The sequence below is a fragment of the Hippocampus comes genome, unplaced genomic scaffold (genome assembly GCF_001891065.2).
Source record: "Hippocampus comes isolate QL1 unplaced genomic scaffold, H_comes_QL1_v1.1 scaffold51, whole genome shotgun sequence".
NCBI classification, from domain to species: Eukaryota; Metazoa; Chordata; class Actinopteri; order Syngnathiformes; family Syngnathidae; genus Hippocampus; species Hippocampus comes.
In genome coordinates this window covers 3,303,690-3,329,660 of record NW_017805497.1, presented here as the reverse complement: position 1 = coordinate 3,329,660, position 25,971 = coordinate 3,303,690, and the positions used below count along the sequence as shown (strand labels likewise).

The 25,971-nt window shown below is 41.3% G+C and overlaps 1 protein-coding gene across 2 annotated transcripts in view; it reads left to right on the top strand.

Moving 5' to 3' along the window:
- The window catches only part of ctnna2 (catenin (cadherin-associated protein), alpha 2), a 217,003-nt gene that overhangs the window by 174,826 nt on the left and 16,206 nt on the right, over positions 1 to 25,971 (top strand). The window contains exons 1-6 of one of the 2 annotated variants that reach the window (XM_019876738.1): positions 7,713 to 7,993; positions 8,813 to 8,905; positions 9,454 to 9,610; positions 9,689 to 9,889; positions 16,371 to 16,522; positions 19,401 to 19,514. In XM_019876738.1, the coding sequence (XP_019732297.1) occupies positions 8,870 to 8,905; positions 9,454 to 9,610; positions 9,689 to 9,889; positions 16,371 to 16,522; positions 19,401 to 19,514 (660 nt within the window). In that variant the 5' untranslated portion in view covers positions 7,713 to 7,993; positions 8,813 to 8,869. Of the gene's footprint in view, positions 1 to 7,712; positions 7,994 to 8,812; positions 8,906 to 9,453; positions 9,611 to 9,688; positions 9,890 to 16,370; positions 16,523 to 19,400; positions 19,515 to 25,971 lie in introns of those variants that run through there. The other variant, XM_019876737.1, reaches the window with a different exon arrangement.

Sequence of the window (25,971 nt, the reverse complement as noted above, 5' to 3'; positions counted from 1 at the left end):
TTTTTTTTTTTTTGACTGGCTTGAAAATTATTTGTGCCATTTTGGTTTGACTGCCCATTGAAGTGTAAGTGGAGGAGAGGTGAATTGCTGTCTGAGCCTACACTGTAAAATTGATGGCATTTGGTATTTGACAAGAGGCATCAACTTTGATGTGGAAGCACATGCGCACAATAAATTGTGAGTCTGGACCGAGCTGGGTGCATTTCTGATCATTTGGACCCGGAATGTTTGAGATGGTGACTGATGTCACCGTTCTTTAGAATGCAAAGGGTTGCACTGTCCCAATGTCGCTTCTTTGCAACCGATTTGAATAGCCCCTGTTGCATTGGACCGGGGCACTCTACGAATAGATTAAACCAAACAACCCAGAGGTCCATTTTCATAATTATGTTTTTGTGCCAAGCCCAACTGCTTGGCCAGCATTCATATGGAGGACAGGACAGAAAGAGAGGAAGCAAAGAGAAATCAATAGCTTCGTCGAGGAAGGGGAGCAAGTCTGGAAAAAAGGCAGTCTGGCTCCCGTGCTTGCACTATAGCTTAAAAAAAAAAGAGATGTTGAGTGATCTTAAAGCACTGTACTTGGACTACCTTCGAGACGCTGTGTTCTTTTGGCTTCATAGGGGTACCAGAGTACCCCAATTCCATGTGGTCCCTGTCCGCATGCACGCACGCACACACACACACACATTCACAATAACCCTACATTCAATCTGTACAACTGACTATGATTTGTTCATACGACTTTCAATTACCACCCCGTGTACACCCTTTCTGGGCTTGATAAAATATTATACTGTGGCTATTATTGTCAATGAGCCCACCTTCTCCTTCTATGGCCTCCTTCATTAAGACATTCAGAATTGGGAGGCTGCGGAGGAGGTCACGTGAAGAATCATGCCTCCTTTACATTTAATACTACAGAGGGCGTCAACAACCAACGCTCGGAATACTGCATTAAGATTGCTAACATCGTCTTTTGTGTGAAATCAAATGCCTCCGCTCTTCTTTTCTGGTGCAGTGCGTGTGTACATTTGTGGCCTCACACACGTTATTGTGCTTATCTGAACGGTGTCGTCATCCACCCCCACATGTTATCTCATGTACAATTCCAATGTCTTCCTACTAGCAGTGCTGGTTTACCTCCCCAACAGCCTGCAGCAAAATTAACATATTTATAAGCGAGCCAGCCACTTTTCTTTCCGCTGGAATATCCATCCCTTAACCACGACTCCAGAGGAAAGAGTGCTGTAAATCACTCTGTCAGGATTCTTCACAAACTCAACCATGGTTGTCAAGGAGATGGCAATGATGGTGAAGTGGATCGCATTTCATCGGGTGGCAAACAGCTCCGATACTAAATTACGTAGATCCTCGGAGCATCGGAAAGCCAGGTTGCATAGTTGAACTTTTTAATAAATTACTTTTTTTTTTTTGCTAAATTGCCACACACCGGAATTTCTTCTGCTGGGTTTGAAAGAATATATTCTGGCAGTAAATTCTGATTCAAATTGTTTCGTGATTATCACTTTTCATTTTATTTATTTTTTCCATGATATTTCTAAATCAAGTGCATTTTGAGGAAGCCAGCAACCACATAAAAGGCATGCTTCTTTGATTTGCCTCACCCCTAGTAGGTGACAATTTGGGGCCCAGGCATGTGCCCATCCTGCATAAACAATGTTCAAGATTTAAATGTTTATTAAACATTTAAATCTTGAACACAGTCCAAAACCAAAAACCGCTCTTGGGGAGGCAAGCACCGATTGTCAGGGCTTTGTCATTGTTGAAAATGAAATGACTCCCTCTTGTGACTGGCTCCAAGTCAGCCCTTATACTATTCAGAAGGTCCAAAATTGTCATACTGAGTAGACGACATTTCGTGGCAATAATAGAAGACATTTTGAAAAAGTTTACACAAGCAAAAAAGTTCTTGCCACCGTCTCTCATTTTGTCTGTACTCTGCTTATACCCACGTTGCACGTGCCAAAATCAGCGAGCAAAAATGGGTATTTCCAGATCAAATTGTCGGTGCTCAATTTTTTGGCAAGTAGTCATCCCGCAATGTGTAAAATGAACTACAAGGTAATTTGGGGTGTGTTGCAGACACAATAGGGATTGCGCCCAGTTAGCAGAGCAGCTTCCACATCTGTTTGCAAGCACACACCTTGAGTAAATCTTCAGTCTCAAGAAAGGTAGACATATTACTTTTTTTTTCTTTCAAGAATCCCTGGGTTTACACATCAACAATATCACAATATCCGCGTGTGTGTGTATGTGTGTGTGTGCGTGTGCGTGTGTTCAAGTATCAGTAAGTGTCCATAGGCAGTAGGCAGACAAATCAACTGTGTATAGGATAGAGCCTCTCTGTCAGCTACTTGTCAGTGAGCTTGTCATTTAGACTAAAATGATGAGTTGAGTTCTGCAGAGAGAACAGACTTTGTCTCTCCTACCAGCATGGAAAGGAAAATGGTAAAACTGAGACAAAGCAATCATAGTCGGTAATCAAACAACTGTTCCCTCAGTTCATAAGTCATACACTGTCTATGCTATGCAATCAAATGAAGAGAGTAGACTGACTTTTTTCCCCCATTACTCCTGTCTAAACCCAGTATTAAAAAAAAACAAAAAAATCCTGTTTGGTGCAACATGCTATGGATACGTATCCCGTACTTACTATTATAAATCCCAGTAAAGATCCTTCTTTATAGGTGTAGCCATATCATAACAAACAAATTTGAAAAGGTTTTTCCACACTATTGTTTCTTAATAGACCCCAAGGATGTCTTTTGATGCAGTGGTGCGTCCGGTGGCCATCCTCCCGGGCAATGTATGTACGCTCTTAATAGCCATTGATTTTCCAAGGCATTGTTCATAATAAATAACAGTGGGTGAACACCCTTTATTGTTTCATTTCCCCTGTCGACTCAACTGCCTCGACATGTGGCGTGGCCAAGTGCCTCGCGCCTTACCTTTGTCCCCTCCGGGTCACGCAATTGTATGTGCAGACATGTGGGAGACTGCTAGGAGCTGTCAACTGCATGACAAGGCAAGTAGAAGTACCCCTGTGTGCAAGGCTGTGATTGTTTTTCCAGTCTGCAAATGATATTCCCCTGATACTGCTCCATCCTGTTGAAATGTTGACAGACCGATTTATTTAATCTTAGTGTAAGCATACATATGCGTGATCGTGCGTGTGCGCGTTCTGAACGCAAATGTGTTTCTACGTTGTGGGCGCCTATGTCTGTATAAGCAGCATTAAAGAGGTCATGTTTATTTGAATGTCAATATATAAATGCCTCCCCAACATTACTAGAAAATCAAAACATGTTGTCATCCATCCATCCATCTTCAAGACCGCTTATCCAGAAAAGGGTGAGGTGGAGTTGCTGGAGCCTGTCCCAGCTGACTATTGGCAGGAGATAGAATACACCCTGAACTGGTCGCCAGCCAGTCACAGGGCACATATAGAGACAAACGACCATTCACACTCACATCCACACGTCACTGAGCGGGAACCGATCCCACGCTACCTGCACACAAGTCAAGCGAGTGTACCACTACACCATCAGTGACCACATGTTGTAATGTCTACACTAAGAGACTTTTCCAATGCCGTTGAATTTCTACTCCTCCTTTTAATTGGATAACATAAAGGGAACCTGGGAATAGTATTGGTTTCATAGTTTGTGAGCAGTGGGTCTTTTGTTTGTGTGTGTGTGTGTGTGTGTGTGTGTGTGTGTGTGTGTGTGTGTGTGTGTGTGTGTGTGTGTGTGTGTGTGTGTGTGGTTGTGATGATCCGGGGAACATGGGCCAAAAAATCTCTTTCTTCACTTTTAGTGAAGAAAGGGCCCCCTCCATCAATTCAATATAATTCAAAACACTTTGCGAGTCATCGATTGAAACTTGTTTTCATGAATGACTTTTTATGGAACATGGACGTGGACCTACACACACACACACACACACACACACACACACACACACACACACACACACACACACACACACACACTCACACACACTCAGGAATAAAATGCTGCAACAACAAACATGAATCCACCGTCTACTTTTATGTAACTTTACTAGCGGCAGCAACACCATGGGAAACAACAACACTTGAATACGGCCACTATGGTGACGCTGAACATGCTACAGACACCAGAGAACAAATATAGTGCATGAATTATACGAGCCACACAAAAACTTGGGTATTTTGTAGATATAACAATAAACATCAAGCCACATTTTTTACATAACTTTATTGCCACTGTCCTCCTGAAATACGCCGACATGACAAGGCACCACAGAGCAATGTCATGGATGGATGCTACAGAAGGATTCTGGGCACTATTGAAAATAAAACATTTTTCTAGGCTCGGATAACAAATAAACTGAATGTACTGTAAGTTATTTATTCTTTCATCTGATTCAGCCAACTGGAATGGCATATCCAGTTCCTCAATAAAGCAATCATTCGTATCACATAGCTTTTTAAATGTCACATCTGTCAGATTGGAGAAACTTGAAATGGTTCGTGCAGCACTTGTCACTCTAAAAGAATCCTACAGAGACTACGTTTAATCAAATTTGCCTTGAAGTAACATTTTTGCCCTTTCTCATTTATGCTCACTTTTTAATTTTGCGCCTCAAGTGTCACGGGACAATCACTGCAGGGACTGCTGCAACATGCTGGAAAATTTTACAATTTGTCAAAGCAAATCTTAAAATCTTTTGGGTGTGTAGAACATGATTAGATCCTGACTGATCATGTTGATGTGTCAGGAGATATGAATAATCCATAAAGTTACGCTCCTATGCATCATGCCCTTATCAGGGAATCACTAAAGGTGATTGATAAAATATGCTGTTTTTAAAACATGTTGAACACGCCTTTGAAGGAAGGCCCCTGCCAATATAGTGTTAGCTGACCATTTATGGGTACAGCAGGAATTAGCAATGGACCAAACAAAACCCAATACTAAAACAGCAGTTGTTGCAATACAATGCACCATTGAAACAGCATGCACTTTTTAAATAGTCCCCCCACCATGAAGGCAGTTCTCAATTTCTTATTTTTGGGAGGGGGAAGGGAGTGTTCCTTCCTCGTAAATGGTAAAATAAGCTGCATTCTCTCTGCTCTCAAGATGATGAATTCTTTGGAGAAAACATTAATGCTCAGCATTTCTAGACGATGATATACCCGAGGGAGAGCCTTTGACGAATATGATGTGGGTTCCGGTTCATACTACTTAAGCATGTGCTTTAACATATGAATAGGATTGTTTTAAATCATGGAATGCCACAACAGAGCAGTGCAAAATTACTGGCCCACTCAGTATTTTCCACCTGTATTATATTGGTCACCTGACGCACGAATCAAAGTCGAGCTGAAATGTTACGCCCAAACTTCAGCTTCTTTCATCATTAATGCTCTCAATACTCTGAATGGGCAGACCAAGGACTGTGAGTCAACTCCTCACAGATTTAATCGCAAGAAAAATGATACCAGAATGATACGAGAATGATACCAGATGTGGCTGAAGATTTTACTTGTCCAAAATGATTCCCCCTAATTTTTCACTCTTAGTCACTCCCAGACAGGGGGTGACATAGCCTAAACAAATGTCAGTATGTGCGGCAAACTTGGCCTTATAACGTTTTAACTGGTTTAAGTGTGCACAAAGGGAATGCAAGGCCATAGCATAATGGAAAGGTCACAGCAATAAACAAATTAGCTCAAGTTCTAATCATGTGCCAAAGAAGACAAAGTCAAACAGAGTCATGCCTCAAGGATGGCAGTAGTCATACTCACATCCTAAGATTGACAAAGACAATTATCACTTTTATGCAACAATAGATATAAAATGGTTAAAAGCATGCTTTTTTTTCTGTCTTTCAAACTGAGCTTTCATCTCGTAAAAACGGAGACGAACAATCAACAATGGCGGGGTTGTCCTTTGCTTATTGTGTCACTCTTCTCGTCTTTGTTGAATTCAGCTTAAATGTTCCAAAAGTGGAACCTTGGTGAATTGAACAGAATTGTAACATCAGAATGAATTAGCTGATTGATTGGTGTTTTTTTTTTCCTTCCATGTTAACAAAGATTTTTATCACGGCAAATCAAGATCACAATTGAGCAAAATCAAATATTGCCAACGTGGTTCCGTATCTTCCCCAAAGATGCAAAAAGGAGACACATTATGTACTATTGATGTGGTTTACAATGTCAAACCATTCCCAGGAGTCCTTTTAACACGTGACATGTTCAAAATCCACAATTCCAGCATGCTTTACACGTGCTGTTGGTTGTCTTGCTGAAATCAACCTGTTTTAGAATATCTCATGTACATTGGCCAGCCCTCAGCCCACCACATATACCAGCTTTCATGAACATGACGACCGGCGTCGGAACCTGATCTTTGTGATTATAGAGGCCTCATTTCGCGGGCAAGTGCGTGTGTAACACCAAGCAGGCGAGTGCTCACTCCGCCTTTTGCTTTTACTTTCAGAGGCTGTGACCCGCAATATGTGTGTGGGGCGGGGTGGCATTTTAACACTTGATAGATGACTATTTGTATGGAAGTCAAAGTGTGTTAACCACAATATGACCCTTTTAATTTAATTTTATGAGGTCTCAAGATGAAACCAGCAACCTTCAATTTGTGGACTCTAACCCCTGCTATTTGCTCCCCCTAATGTTCAAAAAGTTCAGCGATTCATCCACAGATCTTTCATGCACATGGAGACTGTGGCTTTATACATACAGTAGAATGGCAATAAAGGCAGACAGTTTGGACATTGTTTGATTGATTAGCCACCGTCTACGCTCTTTGACGCAACCATTTCAATCAATTTCCAGTTACTCGGCTCCATTTAGGTGATTTAGATAGCATGGCAAAAGAATGCCCATCCTTTCAAATGCAGTGGAGGCCTTCATCAAATTAGAATTGAAGAGATTATTCAAGGCCGAGTGAAATGACAAAATCAATAGTTCAACGCTAAAATGAAGAATGATCATTCGGAGGGGATCGCACTTTTGACTGCACATTCCCCATCCATCTCACCTTCTCGACTGATTTGAGCTCTTTTCTCCTATCTATCCTCTCTAAAACACACACACACACACACACACACACACACACACACACACACACACACACACACACACACACACACACACACACAAAAAGCCAAAGCACTTTCTTAGATAATTAGGAGTTTGGCTGATGTTGCAGCATTGGACCTTTTCCAGCTCTGTGCGTTGGTTAAGAGGCAGTGGGAGTGGGTCTATTGGGCTTCTCTCCAGCCTCCACAAAGCTCTTTGCCTCTCACACTTACGTGGGTCCGTGCCGAAATAAGCACAGGGATGAAACTGGGTCTTACTGCAATTAGATGGTAAATTGGACAACAAACGCATAAAATATGATGCACCTTTTGAAGGCATAAAAATGCATGGCCCCAATGCAAAACATTCTATTAAATTGTTTCCCAAAGTGATCTTCATTTAACCACTCACATTCATGTGAAAAGTGCCACCTTTCTTCCCCTCTCTCTCTCTCTCTCTCTCTCTCTCTCTCTCTCTCTCTCTCTCTCTCTCTCTCTCTCTCTCTCTCTCTCTCTCTCTCTCTCTCTCTCTCTCTCTCTCTCTCTTTCTCTCTCTCTTTTTCACCCACACTCACACACAGACACTTTAAACACTTCCACACACGCTCGCGTAAAAGGACGGCAATCCATCACTGCGCTCATTGCTGTCATGAGGAAAGAGACAGAGCTCTAAGCCAGAGTCGTCTAACACAAATTTGATTTCGTTCAATTTGCCTCAAACAGCGACATGTGAGCACTAGCAGCGCTAATGCAGACTGGCACCCTTGTTGCTAACAGCCATGTCTTTGGCTCTCTTTCAAACAACTGGCCATCTTCGCACCGCAGCTTTTTTTGTTCCATTCTACAGTGTGAAGTGATGAAAATGATCGGAGACTGATCCTGCCTAGTGGTTTGTTGACTTCACTTGCTCATAAAGAAGACGCAAAAGATGTAAAAGTTTATTATTGCAGGTTTTAAACTCGTGTTTATGCCACAAACAACAAAATAGCACATAATGCCAAGGGAAATGGGTATCACGATTAGCCTGACCTGCAGTTAAATGGACTGCACTGACTTGTGTCTGGAATTTAAATTTTTACAAGCATAAAGTGCCTCGTTACAGCAAGTGAATGGGATCTCTCACTAGTGGTCATGCGTCGCAAGCGCGTTCGAGATGGCAACTTATCAAGCTTACGCTTCTTTATCCGGGTTAGCATACTTTATGCTTTCTGTGGCTATTGACATATTATCCGTGCATACCATGTACCGGTAGATATGGCCTGAGTTGAACTCAGCATTTATGACATCATTTTTTCCGAGTACAGTGTGACACTACCCCCTGTCCTCAGACCTACAAAACAGAAGAATGGACAAACCGAACATGTGCCATACTGTTCTCCGCACATTAGGAACAAAGGCAGAATAGATTTACAAGGGTAAGTGAAATATCACAAGGCAGCACGGTGTGGAAGAGATTCTGGGTGCAAATCTTGACTTGGGCCTTCCAGTCTGTGGAGTTTGCATATCCCACCCCCTGCTCTTGTGGGTTTTTCCCTGTGTGAGGCTTCCTCTCAAATTGCACAAACATACACGGTGGTTTCATTGATGACTAAATTGTCCATTGGTGTGAATGTGAGAGTTGCAACAGACTGGCAATCAGAGCAAATGCATGGATGGTTGAAATAGCGCAGATGTGATTTATTTTTTTTTTTTGTCTTTCATTATTCAGGTGGCCAACTTGGCTTGCTCCATTTCTAATAATGAAGAGGGTGTCAAGCTGGTTCGAATGGCTGCAACCCAAATTGATAGCCTTTGTCCACAGGTGAGTTTTTTTCCCCATGCCGTAAAGCATTCGCACAAGTACTGGGTTGAGTGCTTATGTCTAAAAGGCGTTTTTTTTTAAACAAATGGATTGTAGCTGAGACTTAAAGAATCCAGGATGGCAGAATGGGGGAGCCATCCATCAATAATGTGTAGGAGGATTTTATAGTGCTGTTTCTCAACATGTAAGCACCAGTGGAAGTTAAAATCAATACATTGTTTCCAGGGTTAACAGTGGGCCTTTTTCTCAGAGGACCCAAATTTGTGTGAAACAAATAAGATGATGAGGTTTCAAGTTCATATGGATTATCTGATGCGCAGTAGTATCTCTGCACAATAAGGGAGAAGGATATCGTTTAACTTTGAAAAGCTTAACCCCAACAGAGTATGTACAAGCATTAAACTTTCTGGCTGAAGATCTTGCTGGACAATTAAACATTAAATTTTAAAATACTTGAAAGACATGGGTAAAATGACAATTTATACAGCATAAGTTTTGCTTTAAACGCAGAGAGCCGATGGGATTGAACAGTGTCTCTGTCTTGACAGGTTATCAATGCTGCCCTCACTCTGGCTGCCAGACCTCAGAGTAAAGTAGCCCAGGACAACATGGATGTTTTCAAGGACCAGTGGGAGAAGCAAGTGCGCATCTTGACCGAAGCCGTGGATGACATCACTTCGGTGGATGACTTCCTGTCTGTGTCAGGTATAAACCCAGTGGAGGGTGGTCAAATGAGAAGACGTCGTTCAGTTCCACTGACTGTTTATTTACGCCTCTTTCAAGAAAACCACATCCTTGAGGATGTAAACAAATGCGTCATCGCGCTTCAAGAGGGAGACGTGGACACTCTGGACCGAACAGCCGGAGCGATTAGGGGCCGAGCTGCTCGAGTTGTGCATATTATAAATGCGGAGATGGAGAATTATGAACCGGGAGTCTACACTGAGCGTGTGCTGGAGTCCATCAAGCTTCTTTCTGAAACTGGTTAGTACGTTACAAATGCACTCACGTTTAATTCAAGGTGTATTCATTGTTACCGCTAGTGTTTTGGCACCAATTGTTTTACTTCTTACTCGCTCTGTGATTTTTCATTTGAATTTCTCTTCCAACAGCAGCAGTATAACTTGCATAGCAATACGAAAACAATGATTTGCACGTTGCCAGGCAGAGTTCATAGAACTCAATCATTCAGGGTTCATCTGCATGTTAAAAATAATAAAAGTGGCATTGCCAATCACCCTCATTAGTCTGTTTGAAAAACATTGATTGTGTTAGACATTTTCATGCAAATTGAGTGGCTTTTGTCTGTCTCCCAGTGACGTCAGTAAATTATGAACACACCTGCCTTGATCTTCACTGTCCCAAAATCGTTTATTCGTCTGTCTTACAAACCCTGGATGCCACCTGTCCACGTTGGTGTGCCCTTGGGTTTACTCAATTTATCTTCTGTGATTTTTTTTTTTTTTAAATCATAGATGTATACTTCCTTGTCAGGGCGAACTGCTGGTAATCTGAAGATGACAGCAGTCAGGACAAGGATCCAAAAGATGTACCAGCAAAAAGTGGTAGACTTTAATGATGCACCATTTGCAGTGGCGGAATAAGCAAATGGGAAGAGCTGAGATGGCATTTAATAGTTACCTGTCTGTGCGATTCAAATCAGATTGCAATCCCGCTTCTAGTTAAGACAGCCCTCTGTATGGTTTCATTCTTGATTGCCACCCACAGGTTCCTTGTTTCCTTCTGTCGCTCCCATTTTTGCCACTTATCTATACTATACGATACTATATCTATTGTTTCCCTTGTTGCGACCATGTGCCGGGGATAAATGGGAAACCAATGATCTATCCTTTGCAGCTAGCTGATAAATTGCGAACAGCATCAGTTGAGTCACGTGCTCACACAGTCATCCGTCTGAGTCTCATCTGGCACTGACGCCCCCCATAATGGACCTCCTGCAGCACTAGTTCAACGCTGTCATAGGCACATTCGCTTCTATTATTGCATGGTTCTCTTCATTTGATTGAGGTATTTAATTGATAAAGTACAGTGGACACTTAAGGTTAATTTCATATGACGATAACCTTGTCTCACATTAAGACTATAATATTCTGCTGCTGTTCCATTAATCCTCCATGAAGTAGCGAGCTTGAGTTCGCAGCAGCCCGGACTTGCCATTGTGTTCTATGTGTATTTTCTTTTCGTTGAGTTTGTCATAGTCATTTTTAGGGATCTTATCTAACACATACGGTTGCATCACGCACCGGATTCCCCAGAGCTTTGACTGAAAAATACATTCAGCTTCCCTATGATATTGATTGTTGAAGTCGTAAGACACACTGTCGCTTAGCACATAGCATTATATCCAAGTGGCAGTAAAAGTCACAATAAAAGATGCCTGAACATTTTCTGTTGGTTTCAGAACTGCACTGCACTAGATAAGAGTATAGGGGGTATATTTACTCTTAGTGTCATGTTCAGTCGGCTTTGGTTCGAGGTATATTTTTGTCCATTAAATTATCTATTAACTTATTAACTGCTGAACTGCATTAGTTGGTGTAAATTAGGGGAGTCTTAATTACATGATGACACTGAAATGATGCAGCAGGGAAATATTAAACATGATTGTCCCATGTTGGCTCTTGAATGTAAAAAAGAAAGAAAAACGACTTTGTTTTCTGGTCTAAGTTTAGTGGTTCTAGCTGGGCTGTTTTTTAAGGGCTACAATGCACAATTGATCTGGACCATGAAGCACTTATTGATCCTCATGAACTTTTGCTTCCCTCACTCCGTCAAAGACCTGAAGTCTATGGATTTGATCACAGTCAAGGGGAAATCTATAGCTGAGGGAAAGATGATTCAATGTCGCTGAACAAAGGATAGGGATGCAGGACCACACACTTTTAGAGGGTACCAAGTCCAATTAACTCAACTCTTCCAGAAAATCAATAGCTGTCACCAATGATTTCACTAAGTGTTTCGAGCTTTTTGTGGAATTCATTGATGTGATGTCCTCCCCCATCCTCCTTTCTTTGTGGTGTGCATGCTTCAAACATTTACTCTGGAATATCTAGTATGTGCCAAGTGGACCAAAGCATTGATATGGATTTCTTCAACTATTCGACGATAATAGTTAAACCCGTGTCTTACTTATTTACCTACAAGACATGTTGGAGAATTTTATGCTTCCAACCTTGAGGGAACAGTTTGAGGAACAATTTGAGAGCCCTGATCCCAATCCCATCCAGCCAGGTCCACGCTCAGGTCAATGTCAGTGACCTCAGACCTCGCAAATCGCCTTTGAGATGAATCATCAACATTTCCTCAGACACACTGACTAACTCGAATAGCTCTCAAGAGACGTTCGCAAAGACCCGAACAATCTTAGACATTCTTCATTAACCTATGACACGTGAGACCGGATTGTTACACGACCAGCAGATGCAGCTTCATCTGCTCAACCTGGCTGGTCACTGTCCTATTTGGCCCAGATGCAAGTGGACCATATTGTGAAAGAGTTAAAATAAATTATTGCATGTGCGGTTTTGTTCGGATTGTCACCAAAATGTGACACATCCCATCTACCGATGTGGCAATTATTTAAGGGTTTTATGTTTCATAAATACCTTAGTCGCCATTTAATGGACTCTCCCTCACCCAGCCTATGTGTATGCATTCATCTCTGTTTGCATATGACCGGTTGTCATTTAACTTCGTCTTTGTTTACGTCCATGACTCCTTGTCCATCTTTGCGACAATATCCACATCAACAGTAGGACACTTATCACAACCGCCTAACCTCTGACCTTGTCTCAATTTGCCCTGTATTGAATGTGATCAGATGAATGGGCCGGCCAAATACATGCAGCCAAGGCACACAACTCTTGTGTGTGTATAGCTGAGCCATAGATTCCTGACAGACAATCTACACATTGGCCCAGGATTGAATCGTGTCCTTGAGAGGAGGAGGAATCAATAGCTTAATGGGGAAGTGGTTATGGTCAAACTCCTCTTCCTCCCTTCTTCTTACAAGACACTTTTCTGCCCACTACTGTAACTCCCCATGTTTAAACTAATCTCCTCTGCAAAAAGAGGGCGGCACATTTTAAAGTCAATCATTAATGTGGTGCCTGGAGAGGGTAGATTAAAAAACTGATAAATGGCCTAACTTAGTGTGCCATTACAAGAGGTGCGGTGGCATTACTCCTAGTTATTACATTGGGGCATGTTAAATGGGATTTAGTCAGTATTTATAGTGAGTAATAACACATACTGCATTCTCCCCGTGGCCCACACGTCATGCCTGTACATTTGGGGATCATTGCAACGGAAAGAGAGCCGTTTCATACTGTCTGTTAGCCCAAATCGTTCAAAAATGGTGTTCCCTTTTCAAAAGGTAAGCACAGTGCTATGTGGAGTGGATGTTTAACCCTTTCGTGCACCCTGTAATGTGACAACATGATAAGCTGTCCACTTAGTAACCGCTGTCCCTGAAAGGGTTCAAGCCTATTGAGGTGACATTTGTTTAAAATAGTTGAATGGGGAGATGTAAAATCAAACAGATATTAAGTATTGAATGACATATGGCAGCACGGCGAGTTGGTGGTTCGCAACTCCGCCTCAGTCGCGAGTTTTGGGTTTGAAAGTCTGTTAGAACTTCTGTGTTGAGGGTTTTTCCTGTTCACCCTGAGATTGCCTGGCTTTTGTCCAGATACTCCGCAAAACATGCATGTTAGTTGAATGTAAATGTGAATGGTTGGTTGTCCAAACAGTTTATGTGCTGTGATTGACTGTCGACCAATCTGGGGTTTACCCGACCTCTCACCTCCAGTCAGCTGAGATAGGCTGCAGTTACCTGTGACTGAAATGAGGACAAGCAGTTTTGAGCAATGACTAGATGGTTGGTCCGTACTGTATTTTGTTTCAGTTAGGTACATTCTGCTTCCTGGTTGCGGTGGTCTTTATCAGGTGTTCAATTCATAAACCTGTTGTTAAGTAATAAAGCATTGTTCGGGCTTAGCAATATAATTTTAAAAGACTCCATATGCACCGAGAGATACAGGCAAACATTTCCCATGCACTCAGGACTGATGCCGACGTGTGTATGATTGCTTTTGCAGTTCACTACTCAAACTGTGTTCGTGTGGAATTGAGGATGAGTTCAAAAAAAAAAAAAAAAAGTTAAAAAATGGGTTGTGCTATTTAGAGCTTGTTAAACACCTCACAGGGGCACGCCATCTCTGCACTAGGGGTTCTTCATTGTTCTTGCGTAACTTCCTACTTAAAACTGTGCCTAAGCCTGGAGGGTGAAAAAATCCATTCCTACATGGTCACATTTAATTCCCTTCATCATTTCTCAACCGGAATGAGTGAAATTGCTCCTTACCATCAGCAACCTTGCTCATTAAGAGCTTGCAGAAATTTAAATATTTCTATTTAAAATGCCTTCCCAGCAATTCCCAAAAGCCTATTTTATGCTGCTCCACTAAGTGGATTAAACTAAATTAAAAATGAAGGAAGTGAGAGATTTTGTAGTGCCTTTTATGTTTGTTGAGACATAGCTTAATGCCAAAAGAGGTATGCCTCAAATGTGTACACCTGCAATGCTAGATGACTAATTGATTCAGGTCATTCATCTTCGACGAAGAGAAAGTCAGTCAAGATGAAAACAATCACACACATTGATGTGCGGGGACACCCGCTGAGCTGCCTGACTTGTTTGTTGTCATCTCTTCTACAACCTGATTAAAATTGTTACGGTTTCTGACAATTTTTACCAAAAACTATTCTGTCATCTCTTAATGAAAAAAAAATCATGTTTTTCAAAACATCATATCACAAAGTGGCCTACCTTATAAAAGAAAAAAAAAAAAAATAGTACCCGGAAAATCATTGATGAATGGTCAGATGGAGGGAAACAACAGCAACATTTTGTATTATTATTGAGAAGCAGACAGATGACAGACATAATTTTGAGAAAGTATATGAGGGTTTGTGGGTTTATGTTTCAGAGATGGGGGACATGAGTCATATGCCTTGACTCGTGTCATACTCGAGCTGCTGTTTTTGGACTTGCGACTTGCTGCCAAAAAACTTGGGAATGACTCGACTTGCCTTAGACCTGAACTACCGGTACATGATTTGACAAGGCATTTTGTTCATAATTGGACATCTAAACTACACTAATGAAGATGAAGATGTAGTTCATTCAATAAAGACTGGGATAAAATCTATGGACATTGAAGTTGAGCAAAGACGATAAAAATGATATGATTTCTTGGCATTGATTACCGCTCTCTCGTCCTCGCGCCATGCAGCGCAAAATAACGCTCGGTGGCGAGTTCTTGCGCGGTTCTCTGCGAAATCACACTTAGTGGTAAGGTATTGCGTGATTCATGGCAAAATGACGCTGAGACTGTCTTGGTCTGTATTCAATAACAGTGTATGATTTTGGTCTTTTGTATCACGAGCCACCGGTGTTCTCCTTTTGTAAGCTATCATTTCTAATTTCAGCACAATTCAACTGAACACATAACAAGCATCGCCTCCGTCACCTCTGACCAACCATTTTTTTTTTTTTTTTTTTTTTTTTACAGGCAAATAGGAATTTTCTTTTTACTGCTTGGCTTTTGTTCCGCTCAAAGTGTGTTGATCATTTTTCCTCCTTAGGCCTTGTGATTTGACAGGCGAAGTTGGCTTTTTTTTCTTCTTCTTTGCAATAAATGGCACGGGAGCGTGTGCCACACAAACAGGAAACTCCAACCAACTGTGTACACAAAAACACACCTGCAATTTACAATCATTTCCTGGCAAAACACGAGTGATAGCTTCTCTAGCCTAGATGAAATCTTGCACAAGAGAGGCTGTATTGCGGTGAGATAATTTCACAATGTTAACAGAAGGGAAAACAGTTCGAATACTCTGCAACTTCCACCACTTGTATGATTTTGATAATAACGGGGAGACTGCCAATAAACAATGACCCAACCCTTGAACCAGCCTTTCAGAGCTCAGAGCTCACTTTGTTTTACCTGCTTATTTTGATTCTTTCTTTAGAACTCGTCAAGCTTTATACTTCAATCAAATTGTGTGTCGACGGCGTCGAGTCTTAAGTCACAATGTTAAGATGGCAGGTCAACCTCCTTTGAAAAGATACCGATGCTGTTTTGTGACACATCTTTGCTCTGGTGTCTGACTGTCAGGATGCTATTTTCAAATTCTCATTGGAGGTTGCATGATGCCACTTTTGGTTTGTTTGGTGGGACTATTTTTACTGCAGTAGTACAGAGTCTCCGTGCTGAGTGTATTTAAATATTCACCCGAAAGAACATGCATGGTACTATTACTGAAATCTTTGGCACTTACTGAACGCAAAACAACATTTTGCACTGTATGTCAAATGGAGTGTCACGTTACCCCTCACTGCAAAGTTTCTAAATCTCTCCCACACACTTTCTTCCTAAAGTCATGCCTCGTTTTGCCGAACAAGTGGAAGTAGCAATCGAGGCGCTGAGTACAAACCCACCACAGGCCTTTGAGGAGAATGAATTCATCGATGCATCCCGTTTGGTCTACGATGGTGTCCGGGACATCAGGAAAGCTGTCCTCATGATAAGGGTATGTCAATATGCTCCTCCATTTTGTCATATCACAACCTGATACTCTGAAATGTTTGTATGCATTTTTTTCTGCCATAAAGACTTTTTTAAAATTACTTGTAACTTCATACTTTCTCGTCAAATGACATTTTATTGTGTTTGACTGTTTCAATTTAGTTTTCATGATTCTCATCGTTTTGGCTTTTAATTTGCAGCCCCTAATACTCCTGTGTAGTAACGTTCGGGATGCAGAAAGCCATCTCTGGTTCAAATTTGCCGTTGAACAGTGTTATCTTTCAAAAACAGATGTCGATCCATCTGAAGCAATACATCATGTCGAAGATATGCTGTTCACAAGATTTTTCTGTTACGAATTTATTTATAGGAAATGACACGTATTTATGAGTAAAGTTGTATTTATAGGCATCATATGGCCTCCTGGGTTGGGATAAATAACATTTCAGCACTGACAAATATTACATTAATAGATCTCATTTCAGAGACGTCGCATGCGTGCAATAAATCTTGCAGGTCATTTAACTGCGTATCACAATAGGAAGGATGAATAACAACGTGATCGTCGCACTCTGAAAGGAAACTATCTGCATTCTGTACCCGAGTCGGCCCTTCTCTAGTCACCATGTAATTCATTTATTCAACTTTATGCAGGCTGGAAGCTTTCCCGGTGCAGCTCATGAAAAAAAATCTAATTATGGAAAATAATTTGATGCTGGTAAATAATGTAAAACAGGCGGCTTTGAACTTCCGCGGACCAGCTGGATTCATAATCCCATCCATGTTCTAATTCTTCCTACAAGGAAACAACTTTCTCTGTTTGTCTGACTATCATATACCGAGGACAGCTATAAGGCTTTATGAGCGCATATTGTTATAGGTCTTATTTTGCTCCCACTTAAGATGAGAAAAATCTCTTTAGGATTTCTTTTTTTTACTATTTTTTTTTATTACTGCACAGATTTTATGAGCTGCCATTAGATTAAGAAACCAATTTGCCACAGTATTCAGAATTCCGAGGTAGGTATTGAGAAGAGGATAAAATTATAATGAAAGTTCTAAAAAGCATATCTCTCGGTTTCCCATTTATGTTGGTGCGTATGCACATAAAAGAGTAGCAGGAAACTATGAATACATTAAATGCAAAGCTGTATGCAATCGTGTTGACAATGTTTTTCGTGGCTATTTTGATTTGCCTTTGTCTATCCAACCAATAAGACAGATCACTCCATTAAATATCCATTAAGGCATGCCATCAAGATGCAGTGAGACCAAAAAATGTGAAAAAGGGCTGGCTATTTACAGTGCTGAACAAGTGTATTAGGCCACCATCCAAACTGTGTTTAATGCAAAATTATCATAATTGTTTTCAGGGATGAATGAATTTAATTTTTCAATCAACCGTTTAAAAAATAAAATAAAATCACGTGCATTGCAGACATAAAATGTCAAAGTATATATATTTACTCTGAGTCCTGAACAGAAAAAAATAAAATCCGGAGGATGAATGTTACACTTGAAAAATGTCTGCCTCCTCACAGAGTACCTGTGAGCCAGTTGCAATGTGGGTATAAAATGGCAAATTTAGTTCAGCAATCCATATTTCTGTTCAGAACAATAAAATGTAGCGAGCCGACCGAAAATGTGAGCATCCATCATGATGTTGGTCGGGTTCTTGTTTTCACGACGGGCGTTCTGATATATTTGTGTGTTCATATATTTGTATCTTCTCAGCATTCACTCGGGTTTCTTCCATTATGCGGCAGTCTGTTAATTTATTCATTTTTTATATATATATTTTTTTTTAATCTTTCAGTCCATCACAATAAATACGGCTCCCAATTTTACAGTCCCAAGCTTAACAGTAGAATTGCCTCATGTACCCTGCAAGATAGGGATCAGCAGGTGATGAGGTGTGATTATACAACACAGTGCAATGTCACATTACATCGCATTGCACATCGTGGCCCATTTAAATTAATGAGGGGGCTGCGATTTTTCATGCAGTTCTAATGTCCTTCTAGACATAGTATTAGTCATCTTTTGAGGAGTTGTGGCTGCCGCATAGCGCCTTCAGAAACAATTTCCGCACATTTTAAAGCACTAACACGTCCAGTTGTTGGCATCAGAACAAAAAATGTAAGTGGCGGAATGAGGTGATCTTCAGTTTGTTTGTATTTTCAAGGAAAGGACATCATTTCAATACATACAAAAGGCTTTCGTTACTTTATGGGCCGTTTTAAAATGACACTATAAAAAGTATGAAAATAGGTTTACCGGTGTTATTATCCATCCATTAGCTGAGCCGCTTATCCTCACGAGGTTGGCGGCCGTGCTGGTGCTTAAACTCAACTGACCTCGGGCGGTAGGCGAGGTACACCCTGAACTGGTTTGCCAGCCGCTTGCAGCAATATTATTTTTTATAAATGTAAACACAATGAATCAATTTTCATTTAATGACCAAGGAGGATGTACGTCGATGTTGTGTCACAGCTTCACAAATCAGTCTTCATTTGTTCAATGAGTGTATTCATTTTTCAAACATTAAAAACTACAAAAACAGCACTAGAAGTTTGATCACAGGTGATGACATATGTTGATTCTCCTCTCACGTTATTCTTCACTTAACATACTTGTCATTCTCACGGACAAATTGTCAACAAAACAACAAATTTACTTTTTGTGAAGTTTGCTGAAGTAATAATCTAATCAGCACAACTTTTTTTCTCTTCTGTCCATTTGTTTTGAATTCTGAGTTGTACCACCTCTGAAGCATCCAATTTGAGAGTTTCCACTGAGCACAAATAATTTACATAACTGTACGTCGTACTGTATGTTGTCTATAAGACTCATTTTCTTTCTTTCTCTGATGACTTTCACAGACACCAGAAGAGCTGGAAGATGACTCAGACTTTGAACAAGAGGACTATGATACTCGCAGTAGGACCAGTGTCCAGACTGAAGATGACCAGCTTATCGCTGGACAGAGTGCTCGGGTAAGTAAACATCCCTTTCTCAATTAGTATGCCACTCAATGGAGAAAATATGCCTTTGCTTGACATGGGGGGGAATCATCCATCTATACTCAATTACTTAGAATCAAAGTCAATATGAATAGATCCTTACAAGTGTGAGTATTTCTATGACGCACAATTCAAAAATGTGAATTACAAAATTGAATTAATCAACAAAGTAGGGCCTGACCGATTCATCAGGCAATTTTGCCCTTCAAAATCGTCCAAAATTGTTTGCCAATCATTTTTAGCTTTATGTACTCTAAAAGCAGTTGTACACAAGTAATTTGTGACACATACGGCTATACCATAACATGGTATTCCTAAATACTGGAGGTTTGATAAAATGTGTTGAAAAGTTCATTTTATAGACCTGTCATTCAAAACAAAGCAAATGGTAATTTTTATAAGCAACGCTTAGGTTAGCAATGCTCGTTGTGCGATTAATTGACCTGGCTGTCACTATTTTACACACAACCAAAAGTTACGGTTTGTTTTAACACGGGGCGTGCTGGAGCCTATCCCAGCTGTCTTCGGGCAGTAGGCGGGGGACACCCTGAACCGGGTGCCAGCCAATCGCAGGGCACACAGAGACGAATATCCATAAGCGCTCACACTCACACCTAGGGACAATTTTGAGGGTTCAATCAGCCTGCCTTGCATTTTTTTGAAATGTGGGAGGAAACCCACGCAGGCACGGGGAGAACATGCAAACTCCACACAGGAAGGGCGGAGCTGGAATCGGACCCGGTACCTCCGCACTGTGAGGTCAATGCACTAACCACTGGTCCACCGGGCCACCCTTGTTTGAATAATAATAATAATAATAAAACAGTGCAATATTACTCAAACAAATGTGTGTTGAATATGATACACATTCAACACAAACACAATTATGGGATGGATAAATATCCTCGCCCATTGAAATGCATTGGTGGAAAAACAACAGCGTTTTTTATGCATGATATCTACTTTTTATTAATCAGATTTATCAATCATCTGTATCTTTTTCTGCCAAAAGTCGGTATCCACCTAAGAAAAATCAATATAAGTCGAGCCTTTTAAAGGAATCCGAAGAAAATTCCTCTCAGATATGACAATACAGTACATTACCATGTCAGGGCTGATGCACAATAGTTTTATTTCACTGGCGTCCACCTTAACGACCGTTGGGAGCATATCAGTACTTGTTTCCCCAAACTGTAGAAAAAAAATTCTAGCGGTGTGTTTACATGTTGAATGAATTGTAAACGTCTAGCGGGCAACTTGGCCCTATGCCTCTCTCGGTGGTGCTGGCCTGCATTATACTGCTTTGGCCTTCATGCTCTGTGCATCAGGTTTATGCACAAAGAAGAGACTAATAAATAAAACTATGGGGCAAACATATTGTGGCTGAGTGGTTTTATACCATATCATCAATAAGCATTGTCTTTTGATATGCCGTACTGCGTTACCAAGGCGATGGAAAATGCTAAATATTCTCCCTACTATAAACCAGTATACTTTAACCTGAAGTAACTGCACACGTCACACAACCGGGCTTGTAAAATGTGCTTAACCATCTAACTTTCATGGTGCTTAAAAAGAGTGCCTTAGCTTAGCTTTAGTTTTGACGAAACAAAAAAATACGATGTAGCTGCAAGCGCCTTGATGATGCTAAATTCAGCACGTTTAAATGCTAAATAAATAAATGTGAAAGTGCACATAAAGTAGTTTCAATTACACTCTGCTCCCTTGCCATTACTTTTGCATCTTATTAATAGCACGTAAATTCTGTACTCTTAAACAAAATAAATGTATAATTATTCTTAGCATATTTTCATGCTAAGTAGTCTTTGGGTTTCATTCTCAAAATAGAAGATTATCTTGCTGTCTGGGGCCTGTCAGAACAACACACACTTTTTAGAGTTGAGCAAACATTCACCGACTATATTTCGAGCTGTTAATTTAGTAAGAAAAAAAAAAGATTACAGGAGCATTCGGTATCTAAATGTGGTTTATGTGCACATTGCCATCGTTGCATCAGTACTGAACAAGGAACAGCTGGATTGTAAGAGGATGACAATGATGCCGCTGTGACAGCTCTATTATTGAACACTATCACACCATTGAATCTCATGTTGGGTTCTGGTGTTTTGTTCCAAGTAAAACAGCATTCACATATCTAATCTGTGCAGAAACCCTTGCAAGTTTTGTCTTTTCAATAATTTAATTCAACTCTTCCAAGGAATTCAAAAACAAAAAGTTTGAAGATCACCAAGTTGGAAATCCGGCCATGAACCGAATGAACAGAGCCTGGCATTTGGGTCGCAAAATGTAGCTCCGGGGAGTCTGCGGGGATCCGAGGTGTGAAGTGTTTTGAGTCGTTTGTATGTACTGTACACTCCCACTAAGGCTCCTGCAGTGTAACATTGTCGAGCCATCTGAGCTTAAATGCACCAGTTCTGCCACGCAAAGTTGTTTCGCAGCACCGAACTAGTTTTCCTGGCAGGCAGCTTTGCTGTGAGTGGGCAGCTCATTTGGGGAACAGTCGAAAGTCACAGCATGTCTCTTTGTCATCGCGTGTTGGTGTGAAGGCTGTGATATAAATTGGATGTAAGGCTGACGTGGCTCAACGCAACAGCCGTTGACGGTGAGCCAGCAAGCGTGAACCAAACTGATGTGTTTGATTTAGGATTTAATCTAGATTATGCAAAGCTTTCGATACTTGTGGCTTTACGCCCGCACAGTCTTAACTGATATTGCTTGTTTCCCACCATTAGACACTCTCATGCCCTCGGAGACTAAACATTTACACATGCATAAGACTAGCACATCCATAAAAGATGTGTTTGCTGCAAACCGCCGGTGATGTGCCCAGTTGGCCCCAGCCTGTCATGTCAGGACAACCCTCCCTGCCCTCTCATGGCAATGCTAAGTGCATACTGCAGAGATGTTTGTATGGGATCGGACAAGAGGACACATAATACCTTTGCAACATTGCAACAACCATGGGCCAACTGAGGTTTACGTTCTGCCTGACACGTGGGATGTATCGGAGAGTATTTTACAGAATGTGTTACTGGAGAAAGATGCGGCATGTGATAACTTTCGTGGGACAGTCCCAAGAGGCTTGACATGTGGTGATTTGAAGTGATCGTCCCCTTTGGCACTGCTGTTCTACTTCGTGCATGCATATTGTGTTATTCCAGTAAGAAATTGTGCACGATGAGGCGAAAACACTCATTTACGATAGATACTTTGGTCTTCACAGCAGAAACACTGGACCTATAGCACGGTATGGATGAATGATGAATCACTCCACCCACTCCGTAAGCATGCTCAGAGCATCACTTAGCACACTGATTGGTTGACAGCGTTGATAGGTCATCCATAAAATTGAACTCTCCAGTGTCTGGGCAATTTATTTGAAATAAACCAAGATTAAAGTCATTTTGGGTTGCCGTGTTCGGTGAAGAAAACCGGAAAACGCTCTAATCCCCACAGACGGACTCGCTGTGTGTATTGGCACAACACTCCCTCGGCTGGATTTGCAAGTATGTTAAGCTCTCGAGGCCCACTTCTTGTTGTTCTCAGTAAAGTCGTGGAAGGGATTTGAGGATAAGTGAATTCTAGAGAGTGCAGAAGGAGGGAGCGAGGGAGGGTTTCACCGCGTTCCTTGCTGCTCTCCCGTGCCGTCCCATTTGGTTTGCGTTTACCTCGGCGGTCTCGTTTTGCTTCTTCCAAGCTCTTCCCTCTTGTCCTCCTTTCTCTTTTGTCACACCAATTTCAAAGTGACTTGAAGTACCAAACAACACACTCACTCTCTTCAAAACTAGAACCCTAAATTTAGAAATTGATTCTCTCCACTGCCAATTTCACTTTTCCTCCCCTTTAGAAGAAGCACTTTCTAATGCAATTTATGGTTCTTTACTTGTTGTAGTTGAGTCTGAAAAAACGAAAAACCTTTACATCTGTTACTTTTAACAGACAACTGCCATTCTGACAAACAATTGCTGTAAAGTGTCATGGCGCCTGTGAATTCAGTTTTCATGAGGACAGTTGTTGTCTAGCATTATTGGACATAATAATGTGGCAATGAGGCTTCACGTTGTGTCGCCGCCCTTGTTCTTCGCTGCTGATAGGATTGTATTAAGGCTAGCGGTGATCGGAGTTAGCCTCAAATCATTAGCTTTTGGCTAACATCAGATTCTTCTGCTTGCTTCAGCTGTGAGCACACGTCACAGGAGCCTACCAGCAGAACAATGCCGTGTCTGCAATTGGGGTATTGTCAAATAAAATTTGCAATTATCTCTGAACTTCTTTTGCTTGTTAACAACTGGTTTACGCTAATATGTGACCCATGTTTTTTGAAAATATCTACAACAATCAATTTTACACGTCTAACAAGTTAGTTTTCTGTGATTGCCCTCACAAAATACAGACAACCCGTAACATTTGGAAGCCCCTTATATCCTTTTGATGAAGTAACGATTAGAATCACTCATGGTGGAATTAGTGTCAGTGTGATGCATGTTTTTCATTGGTAGGAAATGAATAATTCTGGGCAGTATCAGTGCAGGGCATCATCACCAGTGGTGTTTGTTCGCTGAGTAATCCTTGTCGTCCGTTCACCGTGATCAAATCACAAGTCGAGTTCAGTACAGTCCCTCCTTCGCCTGCTCACTGGCTGCGTCATTCGCCCAGGTTTTCCAAGAGTGTTAGACCGTGGCAGTTTCACTTCCGCTGGCATGCTCACAGCTGTGCTTAACTGAACTGAGAAAGGAACGAATCAATTCCTGATTCCCTTCAACATGTTCGCTCAAAAGCTTTCATGCGTGACTTATTCATGAACGACGCAGTTCTGCTTTGTTGAAAGAAAAAAGGCCGATAGGTGCAGAATTGATTTTTTTTTTTTATGTTTATTGAACCTATGTCATGCATTGCAAATACTTATGGACTCAAGTGAAAGCTGAGGGGCCCCCATACCTGCATGGAGGCAATGCATGGTTGCTGAATGATGATAACCGAAATTTTCAAAATGGATTCAACAATGGCGGCCCAGTGGGACCAGTGGTTAGTGCGTCGACCTCACAGTACAGAGGTACTAGGTTCAATTCCAGCTTCGGCCTTCCTGTGTGGAGTTACTATTACTATTATGAAAATCAGGGTTGCACAGTGGTTAGCTGGTTAGTATGTCCGCCTCAGAGCGCGGAGGTCCAGGGTTCAAATCCAGACTCTGGCCTTCCTGTGTGGAGTTTGCATGTTCTCACCGTGCCTGCGTGGGCTTTCTCCAGGTACTCCGGTTTCCTCCCACGTTTCAAAACCATCCATGCCTATCGCAGCTGTCTTCGGGCAGTAGTCGAGGTACGTCCTGAACTGGTTGCCAGCCAATCGCCGGTCACACTTAGACGAACAACCATCCGCTCTCACAGTAACACCTAGGGACAATTTTGAGTGTTCCATTAACCTGCCACGCATGTTTTTGGAAAGTGGGAGGAAACCGGAGTACCCAGAGAAAACCCACGCAGGCGCGCGTAGAACATGCAAACTCTTATCTATGATTTTGAGATTTGGAATATGGATAAATATGATTTTACTTGTATGAATCCGGCTGTGTGGTGTGTATCTGGGACAAAAACACATAGTTGAGGCGTGTGTCAAATCGAATGAAAGAATGGGAGTGTGTATCTATAGATAAGTTCTACACACAACATGCAATACACTGTACTGGAAATGCATGTCAAGAAGATGTAGATTTGCGCAGTTTTCTCACCCAGCATGCCGTTTAAAAGGAGCACACTCACACTGATGTTGTGTGTTTTGGCATCAGTAATAGCGGAACTCCAAACAGGCCTTGAGGGCCCAATTTTGTTTGTTTGTATTATGCTGTTCTGTCTTTTCCCAGCTAAGCACTGTGCACACATACTGATCACCAGGCCAGCGCTCAAGGACACTGCATCTGTTTTCTTCATCTTTCTTTCTGTTCTTTTTTTTTCCCCTCACACTAATTTGTCTTTAACAATAATGGCAAAAAAAAAAAAAAACTTTGGACAAGGTGTTTGCTTTTCTTATGTTTCGTTTTTTTTCTTCCCGACGCTTCTTGCAGACGATGATGAACCAAGTGATGCACTTTCTCACTGAGTTCACCCAGCACCCCCACACACCAGCCTTGCTGTGAGGAAATGAAATTGAATTTAAACTTAGGGTGACTATTTCAGTAAGAGAATACAAAATCTGGCAGGACATTTAATAATAGACGAGGTTTCAAAAACAAGGGTAGCTTTCTTTTCTGAACTCTACTCATTTATTTCTGCTTCCTGAGTCAATATAATCGACCTAATGGAAACGAGGGTACTCCCACTTCCCTAGCAAAATGTTGGAAAAAAATGAATTATTCATCCTCTGGTTTAATACGTGAGATAATTATACATTTAGCTCCCAAATAATACAGGAGTCT